General features: G+C 38.7%; 1 protein-coding gene across 1 annotated transcript in view; it reads left to right on the top strand.

Moving 5' to 3' along the window:
* The window catches only part of vps50 (VPS50 EARP/GARPII complex subunit), a 117,025-nt gene that overhangs the window by 23,581 nt on the left and 68,908 nt on the right, over positions 1-24,536 (top strand). The window contains exons 6-12 of the mRNA XM_059349701.1: positions 3,002-3,072; positions 3,682-3,799; positions 5,619-5,654; positions 6,073-6,155; positions 14,365-14,407; positions 16,216-16,314; positions 20,598-20,738. Coding sequence (XP_059205684.1) covers positions 3,002-3,072; positions 3,682-3,799; positions 5,619-5,654; positions 6,073-6,155; positions 14,365-14,407; positions 16,216-16,314; positions 20,598-20,738 — 591 coding nt within the window. The remainder of the gene's footprint in view (positions 1-3,001; positions 3,073-3,681; positions 3,800-5,618; positions 5,655-6,072; positions 6,156-14,364; positions 14,408-16,215; positions 16,315-20,597; positions 20,739-24,536) is intronic.

The following is a 24,536-nucleotide window of genomic DNA, read 5'->3' as shown; positions in this document are numbered from 1 at the left end:
AATAAAGTCCACAAAAACAATGAATGATGTTTATAAAATCATTTGAGATCAACCGGAGAAGAAATCATGTCCATCATATATCAGTACGGAGTCGAGGTAAAAAAAAACGTAGACAGTGATATTTCATGATGTGTTCGGCTCCATGTTGCTTTCTTTATTTCCATGTTCACATTTTCCACTGTCAACTTTTCAACCAAAAAGAAATAATACTGCTAGTATACTTCCAGCCCTCCGCCTTCATATACGCCCCTCCTGAAATATATTAAAAAAATGTTTCGTACACTTACATTTGTGCACTGTGAAAGCAACCCAGACTACATACCAAAGTCGAAGTCAAATTTATTTCTATAGAGCATTTATAGATGGCTGAGCCACACCAAAGTGCTTCACATAAAAGTTCACAAAGTGCAATAAAATACAGGATTGACAAAGGTGAAAGAAACAAAAAGGGTTAAAAGACATTGCTTGCACGACTTAAAATAAATGAAAAGAAGAAGGGATAATTTTAAAGGCACAGAGGGATTACTAGGGGACACTATTCCTTAGCACTTGCCGGAGGAAAACTTTAATCAAACAGACTTGGGTTGTTAAAAGCAGTAGCTAGGCTTTTGTTCAGTCCTCAAAGTAGCCTTAAAGATTCCATCAAATAGTCTTACCTTAAATAATTGACCACAGTTGTTTGGGTTGACTCCATACACAGTATAAATGAAATGTACTATACATTGATATACATACTTTTATCACTTTCATAGTCAGGAGTTTTGCTTTGAGACTGATAACGAACGTTGATGTCTACTATTTGGTGAAATTCCTACTATTGCTAAGTGGAGACATAGTAAAGTTTTACAGTTGTAGTGGCGTGGCTGCTGAAGATGTGGCTGCACTGCTCCCAGTATATGAATCAGTCTGTTGGATTCAGACTCTAAATTATTGTTTAGATCGACTTGAATCAGCCAGTCCCAACCAGTATCTGCTGCAAAGAGCGAATCAGCATTTTTTGAGGACACATTTTAATGTACGCTTGAGTGTACCGAGGCCACCGTGGTACACTTATGTATTAATTAAATCTTCTAACCGGTGCTGATGAACTAAATTAAGAAAGATTTCTGTGTTCTAGAGCTGTTGATGTTTGGGTAGTATTTGATTTACAAAAGCATTAATGTGATCATTTTAACATGAACATACTTGGCTTAGCTTTCTTGAGTCAGATGAAGATACTGATACCATTCTTATCTTTAAACTCCACAGATATAGCAGCCGCCAGCAGCTGGTTAGCTTAGCTTAGCTTAGCGTAGGGCTGGGCAATATATCAATATAAAAATATATATTGATATATTTTTAAATGTGATATGGAATTAGACCATCACATATATCGATATAGTTCAATTGTTTTTCTTTCTTTATATATAAATGCTGTGCTTACTAGGGTCATATTTAGTTCTTTTGTAATGTTCACTATTCTTTTCTCATATAAATGTATTTATTTCAGGAAAAGATTTACCTATTTAATTTCATAGGCTATTTTTATTTAAGATATTTTTTATTTAAATGCTCACTTTATGGAGCTTTGATTAAAAAAAAAAAAAAAAAAAAAAAAGTTGCTGTTAAAGTAGCTGTTAAACTGATGTTAAACAGTATTTATGTTCACTTTAATAAACGGTTTCAATAAAACTACTTGTGATATGTCATATATAGCTTTGACTTTTGGTCTGTATTGCCCAGCCCCAGCTTAGTGTAGCATAAACATTGGAAACAAGGTGTACACACTGTGAAAGCCAAGTCTAAAAATGACAAGTCATGGTTTAATGGGATAAAGTCAACGATATAACATGTTAATTTGCAAACTTTATAGCTACTGTTGAACTATTCCTTCAACACAAGCAAAGTGAACGTAGTCTAATAATATAAAAAAACATAATTTAAAGTAAATAAAGCTGTAAATGGTTTGACATTTTAGCCAAAAGCTTTCTCAAATATTTTCATGGGAGCATTAGTATCTCTGATGTTGTCTAACAGTTCCAATTTCAGGAGTCATAAGAGTCGCATGTTACATGTCCCCTCAGAGAAAAGCCCGGCTATTGAAACAACCCTTGTAAAGACTTGTCAAGGTCTTCGTCAGCACTTGAGATCATGAGGGCAGATTGGTGTGAATGGGATCTTTGATCTCGTACCCACAGCTGAAGTGCCTCTTTAATGCCGCTTGTTGTTGTTGGTGTTGGTTTTATTACCATTGAAAATGAATTTCCCCAGACCGTATTCTTTTGACAAAAGTTTGTTTTATGTCTGACAGTGTTACGAGGGCAGTGTTTTTGAAACGAGCATCTCCCACCTCAGGCTCGACATCTGGCAGATCAAGAAAATAAAAACCAAAAAAGGAAGAAAAAAAGATCGAAGATATAATAACGATGCAATTTCTCCCTCGGCCCTGCTTTTGGCTGAGGGAGTGTTTGTTCTTCGCCGAGGTCACTGAAGTGGCATAATAACTGAACTCTCAGAGCAAAGTGCTCATTGATCCTTTTCTTAATGTCAAAGCTCTGAAGAAAAAAACCTTTCTCTGATTTTCTGTGGGCTTTTGGACGTTGTTCTCCCGAGCTGTATTATATTCTGGCGCTGATAATGCATGCCTTACCATAATGTAATGATCATGTATAATATCTGTCATAAAATGCTCACAGCAGGATGCATCTCGCTGAAGAGTGCTCTCATAAACGTATGTGTGTGTGTCTTTGCAGTCATTTGCTGGTATTATTACAGGCATATTCCACTGACAGCTCTGTAAATGAACCAGTCGAACAATATCTGTGTGTTACAGATTTTACAATCCTTTAGCATTATAATAAAGCTACAGTACAGGACAGTTTCTTAGCGCTTCATAGATATTTCAGCAGTTTAAGCGCCAAATAGTAAATAATTCCTGGGATCTGAAACATTACCCAATGTTTATAGATAACAATATGCTCCTTTGTCTTGTTTTTACCACTAACTTCTTTCTTGTTCACAGGAACTGGAGCGAGTGACGGCCTTACAGACCAACCTGCAGCTGGCAGCAGTCATTTGCACTAATGCAAGGAGGTAATAGTGTTCTATTTCCTACCATCTATTCACAAAATGAAATAGCCCATTCAAACCGCATCTGCATACTAAGTGCTTTCCTCATAACGGCGATAACATTCCATGCCTTCATATATTCTCCGACAGTTAATATGGTCACAAATGACAAATTATTCTGTCTTGTTTGTCCTTAAAAATAAAGTCAGAAACTTTTCGAAAACGTTTGGGTGGTAATAGTTTACTGTATATTGTTGTGTAATAATTTCTTCAGCCATATAACATTTTGTGCAAATTTGAGGACGGGTATCATAATTTGTGTCTCTGGTGTTGTTAATTCAGAATGCTCAGCTTCACATTTTGGTGGGCCTGAAATATGAAAAGCGTATACTCTTTGTCAAAACATGCAATTTTCAGTAAAATGCAGTTCTGGTGCTGCAACCTCTGCATTAAAACACCAAGACCATACATATTCGCACATGTATTTCCAGGTAAATGGTATAGTAGTAACAGTAACAGACCATCCCTCCTCACTACTGAGTTCAACTGGTCCTTTTAAATGCCTGCTAAGCATAATAGTATTAATCTATATTGATGCTTCATTCTCTCTGTGCTGTGATGTCTTGTGTAAAGGCAACTGACCGTGGCGAAGGAGGGGTTCACAGAAGCCAGCTTGGGTTTGTTGGCCAATCAGAGGAGACGACAACTGCTGACGGGCCTGCTGAAGTCACTGAGGACCATCAAGACGCTGGTAAAGTGAACGTACATAACTGACATATAATATATAATATTTTGTTCTAAACTGCAACTAGTTGGAGTTTAAAGGGAGATGAGCATTTTGCCAGAAAGACCAGACAGCTGTAGCGACAGTTCTCTAACAGCTGAAGTGACCAGCAGTTATGGTATTACTGTCTGTATGTATGTGTGTGTGTTTCTAAACTCTCCCCTTATCTGTTTCTATTTTCTCTCCATATCTATTTGTTTTCTCTCTTTTTTTATCTATTTCTATTTTTTCCCCCTATCAATTTGTATTATCTCCCCTTCTCTATTTCTATTCTCTCCCCTTATCTATTTCTAATCTTTCCCCTTATCTATTTCTATTATCTCCCCTTATCTATTTCTAATCTTTCCCCTTCTCTATTTTATTCTCTCCCCTTATCTATTTCTAATCTTTCCCCTTATCTATTTCTAATCTCTACCCTTATCTATTTCTATTCTTCCCCTTATCTATTTCTGACCTCTCCCCTTATCTATTTCTATTATCTACCCATATCTATTTCTGATCCCTCTCCTTATCTATTTCTATTATCTACCCTTATCTATTTCTGATATCTCCCTTTATCTTTTCCTCTAATCTCTCCCCTTATTTATTTTTAATCTATCCCCTTATTTATTTCTAATCTTTACCCATGTCTATTTCTTATGTCTATTTCTAATCTAGCCTCTTATCTATTTCTATTTTCTCCACATATATATTTATTTTCTCTCTTCTTATCTATTTGTAATCTCTCCCCTTATTTGTTTTTTAATCTCTCGCCTTATCTATTTCTATTTTTCTCCCCTTATCTATTCCCAAACTTTTCTCTTATCTATTATTATTTTCTCCCCTTATGTATTTCTAATCTTTCCCATTATCTATACCTAATCTCTCCCCTTATCCATTTCTATTCTCTCCTGTTATCTATTTCTAAAATCTCCCTTTACCTATTTCTGTTTTCTCCCCTTATCTATTTCTAATATTTCCCCTCATCTATATCTAATTTCTATTTCTATTTCTAATCTACCCCTAATCTTTTTCTAATCTCTCCCATTATCTATACCTTATTTAATCTATTTACTGACCTCTGACCTACCTTAAAAAAAAGATCACTTTGTCCCTAGTAACTGCCTGCTTTTTATCGGGCCCTTGAGGCCTGCATGGATTGTTATTCTGATTTGGTTTCAAAGCAAAATTAATTCCTTTCAGGATGAGTGTCATGACCTACACAGATTTTTTCCAGCATTCAGTGTGATACCTGTATAATTAACTGAACGCTGTATACAACTCAAACAGTTGTCTACAAGCTATCCTTTTAATTAATTGTGTAAAACTTTGTGTCTATGGTAATAAACACACCTTTCTGTGCTCAAATTTCACAGTTATTTTTGTACTGTTAAGGTTGGTTTAACATTATTTTCTTACCTGCAACCTAATATATTTAATGTGTAGTCCTGAGGGAAGTATTTGATTTCCCTGTCAGTGTTATTCTGGATCACCTTCAGAATTTGACCTACAAACTGCAGGAGTCCCCCCCCTGAGCTGTTTCTGCCTGAAATACCGTTAAATTGTCTACAATAATCATTGCAGCTGGTCCTCCGCACATGATTTAAAATTAAGATTAAAGTTAATCAAACATACTCATTTTTAATTATTTGCTGAGATAATTTGATTTTTTTTTTTACCAATGTGGTCACAGCCAGAAAGCATGTAAATAATATTAAGGTACTTATAACCTACAATGTAATATTATAGCCTGTTAGTGATTTTATGCTGTTTTCATGTCTTCCTCTTGTTATTCTTCCTCTCACAGCAAAGAACAGATGTAAGACTCAGCGAGATGCTCGAGGTATTGTGATCCCATCTACACACACACACACACACACACACACACACACACCAACACACATGCAGCGATATGTTTATAATTGACTTGAAAGGTCAAACATCAGTGGGAATTCCGCATTGAACGCCAAACCCACACAAACAGGAGATGCTCCCACAAATGCCCATCTATTGTGAAGGTCAGCTGTAGCACATGGAATGGATTTGACTACTGCTGAGTGTAATCCTTGGTTATCTGCAGAGTAACTGCAGGAACAATCATTTTTAAGATCAAACAAAACTGATGCATGGAAAAAAACACATATATCACTGCATTAATCCAGATTGATCCAGAGTTTTCTCTTTTACGTATTTATAAAATAGTTTGACTGTACTGTACTGTTTCTCATACATTCAATGACTTTACTCCTCTGTTCCTTTAGGAGGAAGACTATCCAGGTGCGATCCAGCTCTGTCTGGAATGTCAAAAGGCTGCCAGCACCTTCAAACACTACAGCTGCATCAGGTACAGTATGAGCAGATTGATAGAGTGATGTCTTGTTCTATCCAAATTTTGGATGGAAAGTTTCTGATCTTCATAGATTAAAGCATATAATCACTTATCTCATATTGTGAAAGCCTTCACTTCTAAAACAGTGTGGATTGAAAGGTTTCCAGTTACAATACAAAGAAAGACTGGCAGCCAGCTGGCTGGTCACGCTATGCAGATGGTTAGATAGAAAAACACATCAACAGAGAGACAGATGAGCCGACAAAATCAGAAGCACATGAGAGACACGCAAGAACACCTGAGAATCAACTGTGAGCCACTATGGCTACACAATGATCTTTTTAACCATTTGTATTGTGATAATGCCCAAACGCTGCTGTGATAAATAACCCTCTTCTCTATGCCTCCAAATTAAGATAAGAGTGGGATTTGAAAGTAAAGGGTATATTCACATTGAGTACCAGACGGGCAATTTCCTCTGTGCCTTTAATTTCTACTGTAATTGTGCTCAATTTGTGACAGTAGGCGGTTGCTACAGTGCCCCTTTGTCTGTATTGATTAAGGTTTTATCAAGGATGCACGTCATTGCTGGCCTTCTCGGACAGGATATGTTGCGAAGAGGTGTGTGGGAGCATCTTTAGCTGCTCCCCATACTTGCAAACGTAGCACAAATACAGTGCACGCCACGGTGTTCCCGCTGTTATTTTGTATTGCACTGCATAGAGAAGAAGAAGAAGATTACTTTATTAATCCCTCAATGGGGAAATTCAACCTCTGCATTTAACCCATCCTTTTTTACACACAAGTGACCACACCATGCAAGGAGCAGTGGGCAGCACATTACTGTGCCCGGGGAGCTGTTCAGGGGGCTTAGGTGCCTTGCTCAAGGGTACTTCAGTCCTAGACTCTCCAGTTACAAGCCCAATTCCTAACCTCTAGGCCACAGACTGCCCAAATATAGTAGTAGATAGATAGTGTGTCTTTGTCTATATATGTAGTGAGCGCTGGTGTCACATAACAGTGAGCTCCATGTCAAGAGAACTCTGTGTAAATGCACAGTTCCTCCCACAGATGTAGACCTTTTTTAACAACAGTGAGCAGCTGCACCTCTACATTTAAACGCTTCACCTGGCTGTGACAATGCCATGTGAGCAATTTTGGAACCGCTTGTCTATTCGTCAGCTAGCGATTCAGCCTCTTGAGGCAGTAGCCGATATTTCTGAGGTTGCAGTGAAGCCAAAGGACATCCGGCTTATTAAATTAACCACCAACTATTTTGATAATCAAATAAATGGGTTCAAATATTTTTTAAAGAAAAAAGGTTGAAGTGATCTGATTCCAGCTTATTAAATATAAAATTGTTTTGGTTTCTTTACGACTCTGACAATAAACTGAATATCTTTACTTGTGGACAAAACAAGAAATTTCAGGTTATTCTGGGCTTTGGGGAAAACTGGTATATTTTCATAATTTTCTGGGATTTTTCAGCCCAAACAACAAATCGATTAACTGAGACACTAACTGACAGATTTATGGTCTGTGGAAGTAATTGTTGCCGTTATCTGGATAATATATGTCAAGTCCAAGACTTCCTCCTCTGTGCGCCGGTTATTGTATACAGTCCCATTTGCATTGACATTTCATCTAATCTCTCTATAAAGGGATAGATTAGAAAACAGTTGGCTACACAGAGTGGTTAGGACTCTCGCCTCACAGCAAGATGGTCGCCGGTTCGACACCAGGTTGCTTTTGTGTGAAGTTTGCATGATCTACCCGTGTCACTGTGGGTTCTCTCTGGGTCCTCCGGCTTCCTCCCACAGTCCAAAGACATGCAGCTGAGGTTTAATTGGTGACTCTAAATTGAGAGTGTGAATGGTTGTCTGTCTCTATGTGTCTGCCCTGTGTTAGTCTGGCGACCTGTCAGCTGGGATTGGCTTCAGCCCTCCTGTTAAGGATAATGGATGGATAGAAAAAAGCTAAATTGTCGTTAGATGATAGTGGATGGGTTCCAAGATTGCATTGCAGCCAATGTGTTTGTTTCTCCGCATGCAAACAAAGCCTGCTCAAACGTGATTGGTCACTACTGCTCGAATTTCAAACAGAAACAAGAACGATATCAAAATCTTGTTCCGTTGTGTAGACATTTTGCATTCATATGCAGATGTCTGTTTATGAAGATTATTGTACAATAACAAACTGCTGGGAACTGCTGATGAGTATAGTAACATTTTGCACAGGAGACGGGTGTGAAAAATTCCTCCCACTGTTCCTCCTCACTTGCAGCTGCTGTTTATTTGTGCAAATATCACTTTTGTTTGTGTCATTAAATTACCATTCATGGCGTTGCATGTCCATGACGGTGATGCTCCTGGTATATGCCGGGATGGTGCTGTACTGAATAGAGTCATTCACAATTTTCCACCAGTGATACCACCCTGCAGCAGCCAGCGTGTCAGTGAGGGAATGTGACTGTGATTATCATAAAAAGAAGCACTGAAATTTTTTATAACCGTCACTATCACTGTATTCACTCGCCGTCTGGATGTGTAATCAAATGTGTCCGTGGCAGCTGGATAGAAATTCGATTGCCCTCTTCACCTTTGCATTCCTTTCCATTATGCTAATATGGCCTCCTGAATGTAGTAGTTTTTAGCATTTGTAAATTGATCACACATCTGTTACGCTTTGCATTAGCATGCACATTATACTTCAGCTCTCTGCCCAAAATTGCTAGAACCCTGACCGCGGCATCGCCCTCCCCTGAGCAGCTAGTTGCCGGTCTGCTGCGCTTTGATTTAACCTTGTAGCTCTGCTTTTTCCATGCACTGCTGAATGTGCTACATGGAGGCTTTGTGTCATGCCTGCCCTTCCTTTGTCCCTGGCTACAACCCTTTAAAAGTCAATATTGTTTCCCCAAGAAGGCACTTACACAGCCTCATGCTCTGTCTAGATCCATTTTCATCAGGCGGTCCACATTGGCAGCTGTTGGGCAGCTTAAGGCCCACAAATCTCAGGACAGTGTTCTTCAACTGTGAACTCTGGTGCATTAGAACAACAGAGGTATAAACTAGGTTATAGCTTCTCTGTAGTGTTATGCAACTCACAAAAGTAAATGGGAAAATACATTTATTTTTGTATGGCAGTAATACAATCAAACACATGCGTGTAAACATTTTTTCAAGGTTTAACATGCAGGAATAGTTTCAAACTGTCAAATTTGATATTGCATACTGCCAAGGTCAATGAAAGTGAAAGCAAACCCCAAATTAACTCGTTATGGAAGAGCTTTGTTTGCTTTGTCTCACTATATTTCCATTTTTGCGGCACTAGAAATGCCCTGAAAACTGCAAAATTCAAAGAAAAGAGAAAACAACCAGTCAGAGTGCACGGTCTCTCCTAATACTCTCTTGCACACTTCTAGTGATAAGTCTATACAGTTGTTGTTTTTTTCCCGAAAATCCTGCACAGCAAACCTTTAAGAACGGCTTGGTAGACTTTCCAAAAATATAAAAATCCATAACATAAATGCTTTTTAGCCTTCCATCTACCAAACCTCAACTGAGTTTTTACAAAACTACTGTTGTAAATTAAAATAATGATCTCAATTCTGTGCCACAAATGAAGGATTTCAAGGATTTCAAGAACAGAATTGCACAACTTGTCACTTTGTTAGTATTTTTTTTTGCTACAACAAAACAAGAACCACTAAAGATAAACTCTTACATTGACTCAGAACACATTACTTATTTTGTCATAGAAATTGTCTCAGGGTTATTCTGGGTTAAGTTGCTCCAGATCCGGCTAATCACTGTCTTAGTATTGAGCGAGCTGGTTTGTGCGGGTGTTTCTTATTCTAATCTATTCCAAGTACAAGCGGGTCAGCTGCATGTTTAAGAGGAGCAAAGTGTAAGAAGAAGGGCAGAGGGTTGCTCCGTTAATTTCTTTGTCTCAGACACAAACAATATTGTGCAGGCTGCCCAACATGACACCGCAAGCACTGCAGCAGTTCATCAATTTATTCAGAACCACGGCCTTCCGCCTTGTCTTTGGGTATATTTACTTCTGTAGGCTGCATGATTTTGTGCCAGTGCTGATTTATCAGCTGTATTAGTGTGTCAGTTGGATTTTTGTTTACATGCAGCACTTTAAAAACAATGATTAAAGCCTCCCAGCACTCGTAACAACAGCAGAGTCTTCAGATATATCCAAAGTTGGGTGAGTTAGTTTGTTCTGAACAACATGTTGTTTCAGGGTTTCACACGTAGGGTACAAATTCAGCTGGAACACGGTGCATTAGTCTGCCACTTGTTCTGTTATTTTTGTATGCTTGGAAGAAACAAGATGCTGAACATTTCTATTTTTTGTTTTTTTTGGAGCTGCAGTCTTTTCGTGATGAGCACCAATTAAGTTGGTTGACAGTAAATTCACCAGCAAACCTGCTTTAGTCAGAAATTATCTGCTTCCCAAATGTTTTAATTTAATTGGATGTTTATGTAAGTTACTGGACTGAATCATCAGACACACTGATCACAGCTTATATTATTGGGCTAGCATTAATTAAAAAAACAGTGTCACACTCTGAATAAACCTTGAAGATTATAACATATTGCTGCATATCTGTAGTAACAAATACATATTCACATCTGCTGTGAATATCAAAAGCTCCTCTAAGTTCCTCCTAGCCTCCTCTGCGTTATCACTTAGGTAATTATCGTTGATGTTGTCCCTTCTCGCTATGTTTCATACTTTGAAGCCCTTCCTCTGCCAGTTTGTTGCCTCTCCGACTGCCTTGTTACAGTGGCTATCATGACTACAGCAAAAAAGGCCTTCCAACAACATCTGAGCATCCTGCAGGACCCTTGAAGCACAGGAGTCACCACTGCCAATTTAGCAAGTCAGCAGTCACTGTGGAGGGGCTTGCCTCAAGGCCCCGTGGACATCTATTGCCAGTGATAATTGAAAACGGGATAAAAAAAACCCACGTAACTCTGTTCCAATCCTTATGTTCCCTGCAGGGAACAGATTGTTAATTAAGTTTCTCTCCTCATCTGGTATTTATGCATTCTGTCTGATCATGGAAGAGTGCCAGTGTGTGGGAAGAGCTGCGTCTGTACTCACATGAACACTCACTGGACAGTGTGATTTAGAAACATATCAATGGAATTAGTCACCTGGGTTGTTGTCTTTGGGTTGACCTTTTGAGTTCTTCTTCAAAAGCGCAGAGAGTTCTTAAAAATCAACGTGGTTTGTTTGCTTTGTGTTGCACCATGCATTCGAGGATTCATGTGTGTGGCATTGGGTGTTCTGCTTGGGTTTCCAGTCCAGTTTTAGACTTCGCTAATGCCTATGCTAATGCTAATAGCATAGTGATTATAACGGGTAACAGCTGTTATTAACTATTCATGTGTTCTGCTATATGTTAAAGGAATAGTTTGACATTTTAGGAAATACGCTTATTTGCTGTCTTTCAAAGAGTGAGATTAGAAGGTTAATGCCAAGGTTGGGATCCTACGTAGATAAAGAGAGTGAATTAAATTCACATTTCAGAGTGTTTATTTAAAAGAAATGTCTGCCATGCTGTCACTGGCTCTTGTTCGAGGAAATTGCATCGGCCCGCCTTACTCTCAGGTGTGCTAGCCTCTGAGCAATGGTCTTGTGGGGTGTTTCTTTCCTCTCATATGCTCTTCCAGTACTGTTCAGTTTGTAGTTTAGCTTCTGTTACTCTACCACACTGCAGCGTGGGAGTACAAAAGAAAGAACAGGGCATTTATCCTGTTGGCCTCTGCTCCTCTGGTGTATCTCCTCAGTGTTGCTGCCAGAGCTTGAAGCCTTTGTTTAGGACTCTCCTGGGCCTTGCATATGGACATTTAGACGCATTTCTTCAGGAGCCAGGACCTGATATTGATCCACTCACCCCTCTGTAGTTGAGCCAGCTGACTTTCTTTGCCTATATTCTTTATATTGTCTTCCAGTTGTAGTTTCCACAGAGGATGCTGACGCTAACTTGATGTCTGGTGTTTCTCATTGCTGCGGTGGTTACCAATTCATTGGATTCAGTTAGAGTGTGATAGTTCAGACTGGTCTCCCTTCAAAAACTATACCCCATATGTCATCCCTTGAGAATGAGACCCCTTGTTGCAATGAGATTACCGGTGTAAATAAAGGTTAAATAAAAAATTCAAAAAGCACCAAAGTTGCGGTTAGGGTTAGAAAGAAGGGAGGTGGATGGGTCAAACAAACCCAGGACTTTCACGCAGGTGAACGGCGTTCGTGGTGAAAACAAAACTGTGCATCAGGTTTTTCGGTAACTATGTCACTTCCAGTAGTCACATTTACATTCATTTACTTACTGTTTAAACTGTCTTATATAACATCCTTACCAGGAAGTTTTTCACCCTAAACCTAGATTAGTGTTTGTAGCCTAAATTCAACAAAACTACAGTATTTTCTACAACAGTGATCTGTACATGTATTTATAATGATGTGTGCAGACTGCTTTTTTATTGCAGGTAGGAGGTTATCAAGGTGGTTGCCATGGCAGTGTGAACGCAGCTTAATTCACCTTTTTATAATAGTCCACATGAACACACAACTTCCCAAAAACATACTCGACCACCATGCCAAATATCAGCCAGCATCATTTGAAGGTGAGAATTTTTTTATTGACAGACCAACCGACAGAGCGACCTATAGAAGTGCTGGTTGCAGGTAAAAAAAAAGGCTTACAGTGCCAAATTGTGAAATGGCATGCTCATTTTGTTACCTGGTTTTAAAAAACGACCTGCGAGACTCAATCTGCAGTCTCCTCAGTTTCTCTCTCCCTCCCCCTCACTCTCCTCACTCCTCTCTCCTCACCCAACTGAACCTAAGATGCTTAATTAGCAATTTGTTAAGGACACTCTCTCCCCTGGGCGACTGCGGTCTCACAAGGCACAACATAAGTGCAGGCTGACCTGAAAAAGACCCCAAGCAAAGCAGGGACAGAGATGGTGGAACAGAGGATGAGTATGAATGGACGCAGTTCAGCTGGTCACAAGGGAATTGAATTGGTGTCTTTGGGCGGACAAAATAGTCGTGATTTCTGTTGCTACTTTGCAGCTTTGAGATGAAAACATTTCCCAGTAAAAAGGCTAAATCTGAGCACACTGCAAAGATGCGTAGGCGTTTTGTATCTGTGATAGTTGGGTACGTGCACAGACACAGATACATAAGATACAGATACATAAATTATACAGCAGATCCCGAAGTAAAAATAAAAAAAATAATAATAGAAACGTGCAACACAACTCATGTTTCCTTATAATTAGTTGGAAAATCCATCAATTATAGTTGTGCTTCCTTTTTGCCCTGCTTGTTTTTTGAAGAGGAGGATTGTGACTCATGGCTGCAGCTTGTTGATAAAGTGTCTCTCTTTTAAAGGATTTTGTTCATTTGGAAATATAAACTGTGCCATTTTGTTGTTCCTAAAATAATAACTCAACAAATATCAGAATATGTAATTTGCCTGTATTTTATGTCACTATGGTACGGAAGAGGATTGGGGCCAGGTAGGAGAAAAAAAATAATGGAGGAGGAATTTTTATTTTTTCATGATGCAGTTTGAGAAAAAAGTTGAATTGACGAGAATAAAGTTAAGTTTTTTTGTTCTGTAAAGTTGTTAAGATATTCACAGATTGGTTGTTACGTGTCAATAAGTCATCAGAGGAAGATTGTTTTAGAGAAACTGTGTCTATCCGAAGAGTTACTGCAAGCTAAAACCTGATTTTCATCAATGTCATAAAATGAGCATTAACCACAATATTTAAGGGTGTAGTAGAACTTAAATCCCCCGACACATAAAAGAGCTGTTCTCTGTAGTAGCTATAACAACAATTGTTTTTGAAAATGCTTTTATGTATTATATGTGATTTTTTTAGACATAAATTAAATGTATTGTTTTTCCTCCTCATTTTTTTGTCCTACCTGGCCCTAATCCTCTTCTGTACACTGGAAATCGAGAATGTTTAACTGAGAAACTAAGAAATTTGATAAATGTTCTCTGACTCCAGGAACTGTGAATGGGCATTTTTCATTAATTTCTTAATTTTTTAAATCATATTTTACATTATTGACCAAGCCAATCATTTCTGACCTACTTTTTAATAAGAATTTGATATGACATTTGATATTTTCTGCTTCAGAATTGAGGAACTAACCCTCAACAATCTCCTTTTTTTCCTAACAGCGAATTGAATTCCAAACTGCAAGACACTCTGGAGCAAATAGAGGTATGTGCCTTCCTGCTTTATCTCTATTGAGCTCTAACCTTGTAATTTTCCAAGAGCCCTCGTCTGAAAGAAGCAATTTATACTTAATTTTGACATTTTGATAGTTTGCCTTTCTCATTCTGACTCTGCCAAATATTGACACATTCAGAAAGTCATTATCGTCAGTGTGCAAGCATGGTAAATTATATCTGTTTCATATCTAGCTGTGTTGTGATATTCGTGTGTGATAAATGGTATGCAAAGCAATTTTCTCTGCCCCGCTGCTCATACGCTTGAGTAGATTAATTACTTACGGTTTCGTCTGTACACAAGAAAAAGGTGTGCGTGCGCACGTACACATACACGCACACACACACACACACACACACACACACACACACAAAGGCACACTGCAAGGTGCTCGTTTGTTTACCTGGCAGCGTGAGATTGTGAATAAGCAAAGCAAAGAGCCGCTAAAATCATAAAGGTAAACAGAAAGCACAGACATCAAGAGGAGGATTTTAGTATCAAACACCTTCAAGCAAAAATGCTAAGAGCCAAAAAATATACATGTATACAACAGCATATGCTGTCTGTATGGTTTACACAATAGAGTTTTCATTGTTTGCCGGTCATTATATTGTATGAAGTTCCTTGATGAAGTGTTTTCTACTTTCAAAACGTCTCAAACACGCACACATACCACTCAACATAGCATTCTAAGCATCTCCTACAGTACAGGCACTCAGTAGAGAGGCGAACAGCCAGTTGACTGAGAGAAGCAATTTTCCATTAATAACAATACTATCTGCAGTCTCAGCATGGTTAGGCCCAGAAATGCACAGAATATGTTATCAATGAGGTTTCATTGCTGTTGTAATATTGTTAGAAGTACTTGGCAGTGGGCATCACTTCAAAATGAATATGAATAACGTTTGTCATGATAACCAAAAACCCCAGTATCAATGTATTTGTTAGTTTTCTTACTGCCTATACTGAAGTGAATGCAAAGGGAACACATTTCAAACTCTACATGCAGTTCATAAAGCAGTTCTTCTGACTTGGATATTTTCATGAACCTTAAGTCGTAATTTTTATTACTCAGAACATTAAGTTAGGTTTTTTACGACTTTTTACGTTTTTTTTCGACTTGAGGGGGCGTTCAAGTGAATTTTGTTAGGTAGAATCTCTTTTTTCCAATTCTTCTGAAACCACATGAATGCTGCACAAATGCCCCTTGTAATGACAGTGAAAAAAATAATTGGCAATTATACATTGGCAATCCAAAATGTAATGGGGGCGCCCTTGACCCATGTTTAACCCTTCCAATAAGTTCCATGATAATTGTGTTAGTAGTTTTTCAAACAGACAATCATACAAACCAAGCTGATAACAATAATTACCCAGGAGTTACTTCCTCTTTGGTTGTTACCGAATGCACGTCAGCGGTACTCATTGCGTCATGTTCAAGTACAGATTTAAACATTAGGCATGAGAAACTCCGTTGACACAACATTTAATCACTTCTAGCCTTTCTAAGCACTATGTTCTTTTAAGGTGGGCTTACTGTGTCAGGGTTGTTACACATCCCTGTTCATCCTAACTTCCTGCTAACCTTGATTTACTTTCTTACCTCACTTTTTATCTCTTTGTCAAAGACTTGCACACACTCTTGCACATTTACACACCCCCACCCACATCTACATCCAATTGCCCTTGGCCTTGTGCAGTAGCTATACATCTACACATCTATATCTAAATCCCTGGTCTTAACGATGATAATCCCTCTCTTTTCCTTTCCTTTGTCATCTGTCTATTTCTGGCTCCAGGAACAGCTTGATGTCGCCCTTTCGAAGACTTGTAAGCACTTTGATGTTTCGCACTACACCAAGGTCCAGCTGGCCTACACCCTCCTGGGCAAGACACAGGTCAGTGGTTCATCTTCAGGGTCACTGGGCATGACTAAACATGACTAAAAGTCATGGTCAGGATTGGTCTTCTCACTGTCTGCATATGTCCTTTTTGATTGATTCTGTCTTTAGCTGGTTAAACCATTATAGAAAACACAAGATTGTAATTTGCTTTATTCAAATTTCTCTTTGTCATTATTATTCCCTCTTACCTCAGTGAAGTGTTTTCACTCCAGTGTGTGAATTCAGGGTTTTATCATTGGAGTACAGAATGTTTTAGGCCACGGGGCAGGGATGTGTAATCCTTTGTGATTATGCTATGCTTTGCTTACTGTCACTCAACAGACACCTACAGAAATCACTCACAAAAGGGAACGGAGTTTTCGGAAATAATCCTTCGATAATATATGAATGAGCTCTTGAAACATCAAAACAGCTGAAATGATACAGTGACAAAAACATGTTTCTGCTTTTCATTTGAAGCTATAAAACATTAATGCTACTAAGAACAACAACAAAAAAAGCCTCAGTAAGAATGCCAAGGGACAAATTTAAGAGGCTGTAACCTTAAATGACACAGATATTATCTTTTATCACTTCTTCTTCTTCTGTCTTACTGTCCTCGTTACTCCTCAAATCCCATTGCAGCTCTCATATTTTTGTCAAAAAGCATTGATCTCTAATGGTAGGGTCTCTCTCTTTAATAATCCATGCACTCCAACATTTAACTTGGCCCTGATATTTCTTTTTCTGCTTTGAATTCTTCTTCCCTCTCGCATAGCCCCGATCTTATGCTTCCTCCCTAAGTGTAAAACGATATCTTTTTTTCATCTTCATGCTCCTGTGTACCAGTGCTGTCTGGTTTGGTTATTTAGTTGTAAGCAAGAATGATAACTTTGTGCTTACATAATCTTTTGTCCTCCTTGAAATATTAGTTTTTCTGTCTCCGACGTGCTGAAATAAGCAGTCATCCAAGTATGCATGGTCATTTTGTGCAACTATGAGGCTACCATTTCTGAAAAAAACACCTTTTTAATCAAGCTGCTATGGACTTTGATGCCACAAATACTGCTCCATTCCTTACCCAGCATTTTGAGCTCTGTACCTCCTGCACTGGCACATTTTTGCTGAGTCAACAGGTGATGGTAATTAAAGCCTGTGAGGGTTCAATGCTCAAGGCTTATGGTGGATGCTGGAGCTGGGCCAGATTGTACGCTATGGATGTAAACGGATGGAGATACTTGCCTGTGTTAAATTGAGTTGCTCTGGGTAGATTAACATTCTGCAAACGAGGCATTTGACTGTACGGCTTTAACATGTTGTACCGCCAGTGTTATTTCTGTGAATTCATGGCAAATACATCATAAAATAAAGTTGTTCTCTACATTACACTTGGCAGAACCAATGTGTTAGGTTAAAGTTACAAAGTTACAGTAGAATAACTAGAGTGGCACTGAGAGGGCAGACCTCCACCAAGGCCAATGGTGCATTCATGTACCAATCGGATGCTCTGTCGAAGAAGTGCTGAGATGTATTGTTAAAATAACTGTTTACAGCACTTGCGTAACAACGTACAGTGAATGAAATGGATCAGATGAAATATATACCAAAATCTTCGGCCATTTTCTGACTTGTTCTTGTACTTAAATAAAAAAAGTCTGGCCATTAGCTTTTTTGTAACTCTGCTGAAAGACAGACAGGCTGAGACAAAGACATCACCTCCTCTGCATAAGTGATAAATTGCTCAATTGACACATAACATGATCGTCTTGGCACTCGCAAAACAACGAAGCTACCCTGTCATTGTTTTTTCGAAACTTGAGCCAATGCTGATGGTAATAAATAAGCTGTATTCCTCTTGACATTAGGAGACGTCCTTGAGATGGTGACTGAGTCATCAATGCTTGTTGAGAAAGAGTAATGTTTTTCTTATTACTGTGATAATGAGCATTTTCAGACTCAAAAGCTTAACGAAGGAGTTGTTCTTGACTGCCTCTTGTCTCTTGACTGCCTCACTGCCCCTCAGGGCTTCTTGTTGTTTTCATCTCTCCTTCTTCTTTTTTCTTTTGCTTGCACTGAATCGATTCGTCACACCATCTCTGCATCAGTGTTCCTCACAGTCAGCTAAGATCTTTGTCTGAAGCTTGGCTTTCACTGAATGTCTTTTTTTTGCACGCCCATGCATAGGTTAAAACTTTTAATCTGACACTTTTCAGTTGGATACATGAACAAACTGTCATTCAAGAGCTCAAATAGCTTTACATTGGTCTCCTCGGAGCCTGACGCCCAGTTTGCTTTTCCAACATTTGTCTAAATAAAACATCTGCTTGTGTTGAGGAATGAGTCTGTTTGCTTTTGCAGGTAATTATTAATTATGTCTAAAGATGATGATGTTGATGTGAGTTGACATAGTTGCCTCTTTTTTCTTGTTTGCAGCCCATGCTTTGTACAGCCAGCAACTTCTGTGGTGTTTTTTTTTTTTGGACAGACAAAGTGAAATTCACTCAGAAAAAAGAAAAGAAATGTTTATATTGCTTTTGTGGCAGCAGGCAGTCAGAATGGATGGGGGCCACATATTGTGGTTGTGAGCATGCGGAAAGAAAATCTAATTGCACTGCAACACCCATTACCTATAGGGCTTTGCTCAACACTGCCCACGTCTCCTGCGACTCTGGTGTCCTCAATTCTCTGGGGTCCCGTAGTGAGACTGTGGGTGGGAGAGAGCTGAAAAACAGAAAATTATTGTAAATGTAACTTGACTTTGAAAGAGAATAAGTGATAGCAGACTTGAATTGCAAGCTTATTGCAGTAGAGCAAGATTGTATTGCAAAGCTTTTATGTGAAACCATGATTAAGAGCATTTTGGGGGGGTTTACATGCAAGATTAATGAAACATGACAAAATTCTACTAAGATGTGATTGTTTAAAAAAAGCTGCTTCAAATTATTAATTTTATACAAAAGTAATAAACTTTAAACTTGATTTTTTTTCGAATAAGTCCAGTCCTATCCGTCTTAATACAAAATGAGACTACTTCTCACTTGATCTATTACCTCAGTAAAAATGCTTGTGGCAAGGTTATGGTCTTAATTGCTACTTTCAAGTTGTCCTCAATACAATATGATGTTAATCATGTAAATAATGGTCCCATTTAGAACAAAATAGATGATAGAGCAGGGCATGATTTGGGCCATGGCTACCTTGTGATTGACAGGTGGCTAGCATGGTGATGAATGTGCAGTGCAATGACCTCAGTTCTCAGGCAGAGGTTCTCAGATGCTCCTGCCCAGTCCAAATATGGTCTCTTCAGGTTTAAAAAAACAAAGATGGCGACGGCCATAACTCTAAACTAAATGCTTCAAACGGGCCGTCCACAAACCAATGGGTGACGTCACAGTGACTACGTCCACTATTTAAGTGGTCTTTGGTTAAGTCACTGTTAAAATCACCGGATGAGATTACACAGTGGTGATTGAGCCAGTTAGCTACTCATAAAAGCCCTTGCAATTGCAGTATTATAGACTGTGTTTTTGGCAACGTTTCTGACAAATATTTAAATATATGAAAGCAGAGAGGGTAGGCGGGGCTAGCGCAAAAAGTCAAATCACTTGTGTCCGAAGCAGTGTACTGTAACCCAGTGGTGCTCAAAGTTTTGACTGAATACATTTGCGTTTTTCACCCATATTGAAATTTCACTCTAAATTCCTTGAGCACTGTTTCACCTGACTCTTCAGTTCTCCAGAGCTCAATGAAGCATTTTAGCATCTATTAACTCACTGATATAATTTTAAAGCCCACAGCATCACTGTTTTGTTAATTGTCACTGTCCTTAACAGGATCATGGCTCAAGATTATGGTGAAAGGGCTCAGAGTAATCCATGAGATGGATAGCATCACAAGTAAACAGAACTGGAGGCAGTTAGCTGAGCTGCCATTTTTGTCATTATTATGCCTCTGCCATTATGTTTTTTTTATTTGTTTATTGCCGTTATTGCCTCATTAATGAGACTTTACCCAGCAAACTGAGCTGGTTTCAGAGATGTGAATCATAGAAAGTGAATGCAAAATGGCACAATTTCACTTGGACTTGAATATTGCAGTTCCCCAGAGACAGCTATGCTTATTTCCCCCTATACCATATAGTGTTGGTGACATAATACGTCTGCAAATAATTCAAAATGTGAAGTATACAGTTTGGGCAATTTCCCTGCTGTTTGCCTTTTGACAGATCCACACTGGCAGATGACAGTGACATCTTTACATAGTAGTTTTAAAAACAGTGTGTTTGGCTCTCTCTGCAGACTGCTATGGACCAGCTGCACATGCACTTCACCCAGGCCATCCACAACACGGTGTTCCAAGTGGTGCTGGGATATGTGGAGCTGTGTGCCGGCAACGCTGATACCAAGTTTCAGAAGATGCAGTACAAGGACCTGTGCACGGTAAGGAGTCGAGTGTCAAGAGTCGCACAGTAACGTAAACAAACTAACTGATGGAACCAGCGGTAGACAAAAAACTGCTGTGTTCTGCAAGGTAAAATTACTGTTTCTGTCAAAGGTGTCTGGTGGCTTTGAAGAGAGCATAGATAAGGGCTTCAGTTTGGAAAAGCCTGTCTGAGGGCAAAGTAAAGCAGTGAAGATATATGCAGGAAATACAATGCACACTCTAAGTGATATTGATTTTTTTTTTTTTTCAAGCTGGCTAAAATACATTTTGCTGCTGCCGCCGGCCTCAACAGAACAGTGCTCAGCTTTAGTACTGGTGCTCTTGTCTGCCTCTCCAAACTGGGGGTGTGCCTTCCATCCATTATAGAATGAAAAACATCAGAGTGCTGTGATGAAAGGACATATGACACACTCACACACTTTGTTTCTCAAATTATGCCTCTAGCTTTCTTATTACCTTTTTGCAAAAAATGCCTAATTTCATGCCAAGTGATACTACAAATTCTTTATAACGGAGTGAAATAAAAGAGTAGAGGGGAAAGTGATAAAGAGAAAGGTATATCGTAGCCCCTCACTATGGGATAATTAATGTAGCTCTGAATACTGAACCAATGCACTACAGCAGCAGCACTTTTTGTGTGGGCTCTCCACACTTTCCCACACGTCCCTCGATGTCTTTTTCTTTCCCTCCGGATCAAAATAAATCACATTTGCATGGCCAGCAAGCCGTTACTTGGTCAATCCATCATTAACATACTGGGAGTGAGTTTTCTCCCCCACAGGAGCTATGTTTCCATCTGACCTATAGTGTGGAGGGGTAGATAGAGGTATATGTACAATTTGTTTCTTTACAGTCTCTCCTGATATATTAGCTGTTTTATTCCTCCTTGACCCTCTTGCTCCACGTTTGGCCTTGCTGTTTGAATGCCCAGCTTTTACAAGTTGCATTGCCAGCTGTGCTCAAATCTACAGCGCCCTGCCCTTTACCTCTTACCTTCGTGCTACTTCTCCTCCTATTTACTTCTCATCTCTCCTTCCCCCGCGTCCTGCTGCTCTTTATGCATCTTTTTTTCTTCCCTAGTTGGTATATGGCATGGAAAGAGCAATATTCAGTTTATAAAGGCTGAAGGGTTCCAGGACAAGGCTTCTTTTCGGTTGGAGCTCTCAAGCAAGCTTGGCTTGTAAGCTTGACCAGTGGATGCTGTTATGAATGATGAACTCTTCTCAAGTTTTTCTTTTTCCAGAGAGCAGAGTGACTATGAATACATCAAAACTGTGACACTGTAGATAGATAGATGGATAGATGGATAGATGGATAGATGGATATATGGATAGATAGATATATGGATAGATGGATAGATAGATTACTACAGGATTCTTAACAGTAATACCATTTTATCAGAACCAAAACTTAAAATATAAATCACATTTGTTTCTAATCTGTTATCTGAAATACATTTAGAAGTTAAGAGGCAATTCCAGTGAAATTGTGTGCTTTAAATTATTTTTGGGGTATTTTATCACAAAATTGATGTCTCACATGACTTAAGTCTTTTTTCTTTTTTCTTTTCGTTATTGGACTGCTTTCATACTTCATCTATCTTTCACATGCCTTTGTTACTGTATGTTGTATAGTATATTCTATATTCAGTTAGCTGAAACATGATTTCCTTAAGCTAAAAGTGACATACATTTAATTGTCCATATCGTTCTGTTCTTGCCTCTTTTTTTCCTGTGGACTTAATTGTCATTAGGCTTACTGGAAATCTTTGTCATTGATCCCCTGAAAATACTGTGTGCGTGCAGCTGTACAGTTAGACACATCCTAATGTTTACTTGTGTTTGATAGATACCCTGTCAGCATACTGTGCTGCCTGGATGATTCCACTCATACCACAAACACACATATATACTGTACAAACGCTCTTACCAACTTAAGATTGATGGGATGTGTCATTACACTCCTGTCTGTATGATCATGATTGATGGGCAGCACATCCCCACGCAGACACACACTGAATTGAAGAAGTATGTGGAAGCTAACACAGTTAATTTGTGTCACTGACCGTATTCACAGCCTTTCTGCTGTGACTGTTATGGGGAGTGTTTTGCTTACTTTTACCCCTTGCTGTAAATCATTTTATTGAGGGCTCCTGCTTTTTAAAATGGCAAAAGGAGAGCTAGCTAAAGTAGTCAAATGATATGAGTGAGCTTATGTGGTGTACACACACTAGACTGAGGTGGTTTTGAAAAGATGCTACACAATCTGAAGATGGGTTTGGAAAATTTTCCTTTTTTCCTTCAGTGTCCCTCTCTGAGGTTGTTTGGGGCTTTTTCAGCAAAGGGCATTCATTGACTAGCTTCAAAAACATCTGCGGCATGTAAAAAGTTCTCTTTCAAATCCACAGAGAATGTGGTTGGGGAATCAGCTCAGCACTGCTTTCTGCTCATTTCATGAATACCATTGACTTACTCTTGAGCAAGGCATTGGACTCTCGCCTGCTCTTGTGGAGCTGTTCAGTTAATGTTGTGAAACTATCACTATGAAACTTGGTGTTTGTGGAGAAGAGTTATTCAGCTGCTGTTCCCCTGATAAATAAAGGTGAAGTAAAATGTTAGAGCCACATTAGACCTTCTGAACTTGCCTCTTAGTTATGCAACTTAAAATTCAAGGGAAATGGGAACACTCGGAAAGGTCGGCTCTGATTGTGAAAGGGTCTTATTAATTTTACATCAACATCTCATCATTATTGGCCAGTCTCTTTCCTTATCAATCCCCTTGTCTGTCTGACTTTTCTCCTGATGGAAGTAGGACAGTTCACTCTCAGATTCATAGGAGGTTCTCATAGGAGAGGAGGTGACTGTAAAGGCTGAATCATATACTGTACTGAACTTTCATATTGTGTTTATCACAGTAGTTGTAGTAATAATATTCATCCAGTCAACTGGTGGCCTCTTAGACTGAAAAATATAAAAATATAAATATAAATGAATATATAAATATAAATATAAAAAGTAGTTTTATTGTAGTTTTGAATGACCATGAATCAGCTCTGTCAGCTGCTAGCAGAGATTTAGTCTTTTTAGCAATGTTTTTTAATTTTTTTCCCCCTTTTCTTTTGTTATACAAATCCATGAGCTCTAGTGTTAATAGAAAATCACCCCAATAATATCAAACAGCTGCTTAGTAACCCAAAGTGATCCATCCAACTCTCGATTGTGCATTGTCCCATTATTTTCATTATTTTCATATAGGCTGACCTTCAGTGCCATTGTATATTGAAAGGATGAACTATTTTAAGAGGCTGCGGAATGAAAACAGACAGTGTTGCTTTTATCATGTTAAGTAGGGCTATGATCCTAAGCTGACATTGTGTTTTGAGTTAATCATGGCTGCTGATAGCTTCATTACAGAATGAAACTAATCTACCGCCAAACATTGTGCATCTTATCATCCCAGCTCTTATAGATGGAAATTGGTCTCATGTTGTTTGTTGTTATTACTCTGTCACAGTAGCAAAATACATCTAAAGACTGATGCTGTTTATCATGAGGAGTGTATTTCTTTTCCCAAGAGGAATGATTTGTTTGATTTTCAGGCCATGATGCCCCAAGCATGATTTTTTTTTCTGTTTTGCAGCTTGGAACTTTCACGTGGGGAATTTGTGGTTTGAATAGCGACAAAAATGCCAAAAATGGTTCTATATTGGGTCCTCTTTCCTTTAAATTGTACATGTAAAACAGGTTTGTCTGCTTTTGTGTAGATGATAATTGTATTTCACATTCAATTGCTGA

This window comes from Centropristis striata, chromosome 14 (genome assembly GCF_030273125.1).
Source record: "Centropristis striata isolate RG_2023a ecotype Rhode Island chromosome 14, C.striata_1.0, whole genome shotgun sequence".
NCBI classification, from domain to species: Eukaryota; Metazoa; Chordata; class Actinopteri; order Perciformes; family Serranidae; genus Centropristis; species Centropristis striata.
The sequence above is the reverse complement of the archived record's forward strand: the minus strand, read 5'-3'. Positions and strand labels throughout refer to the sequence as shown.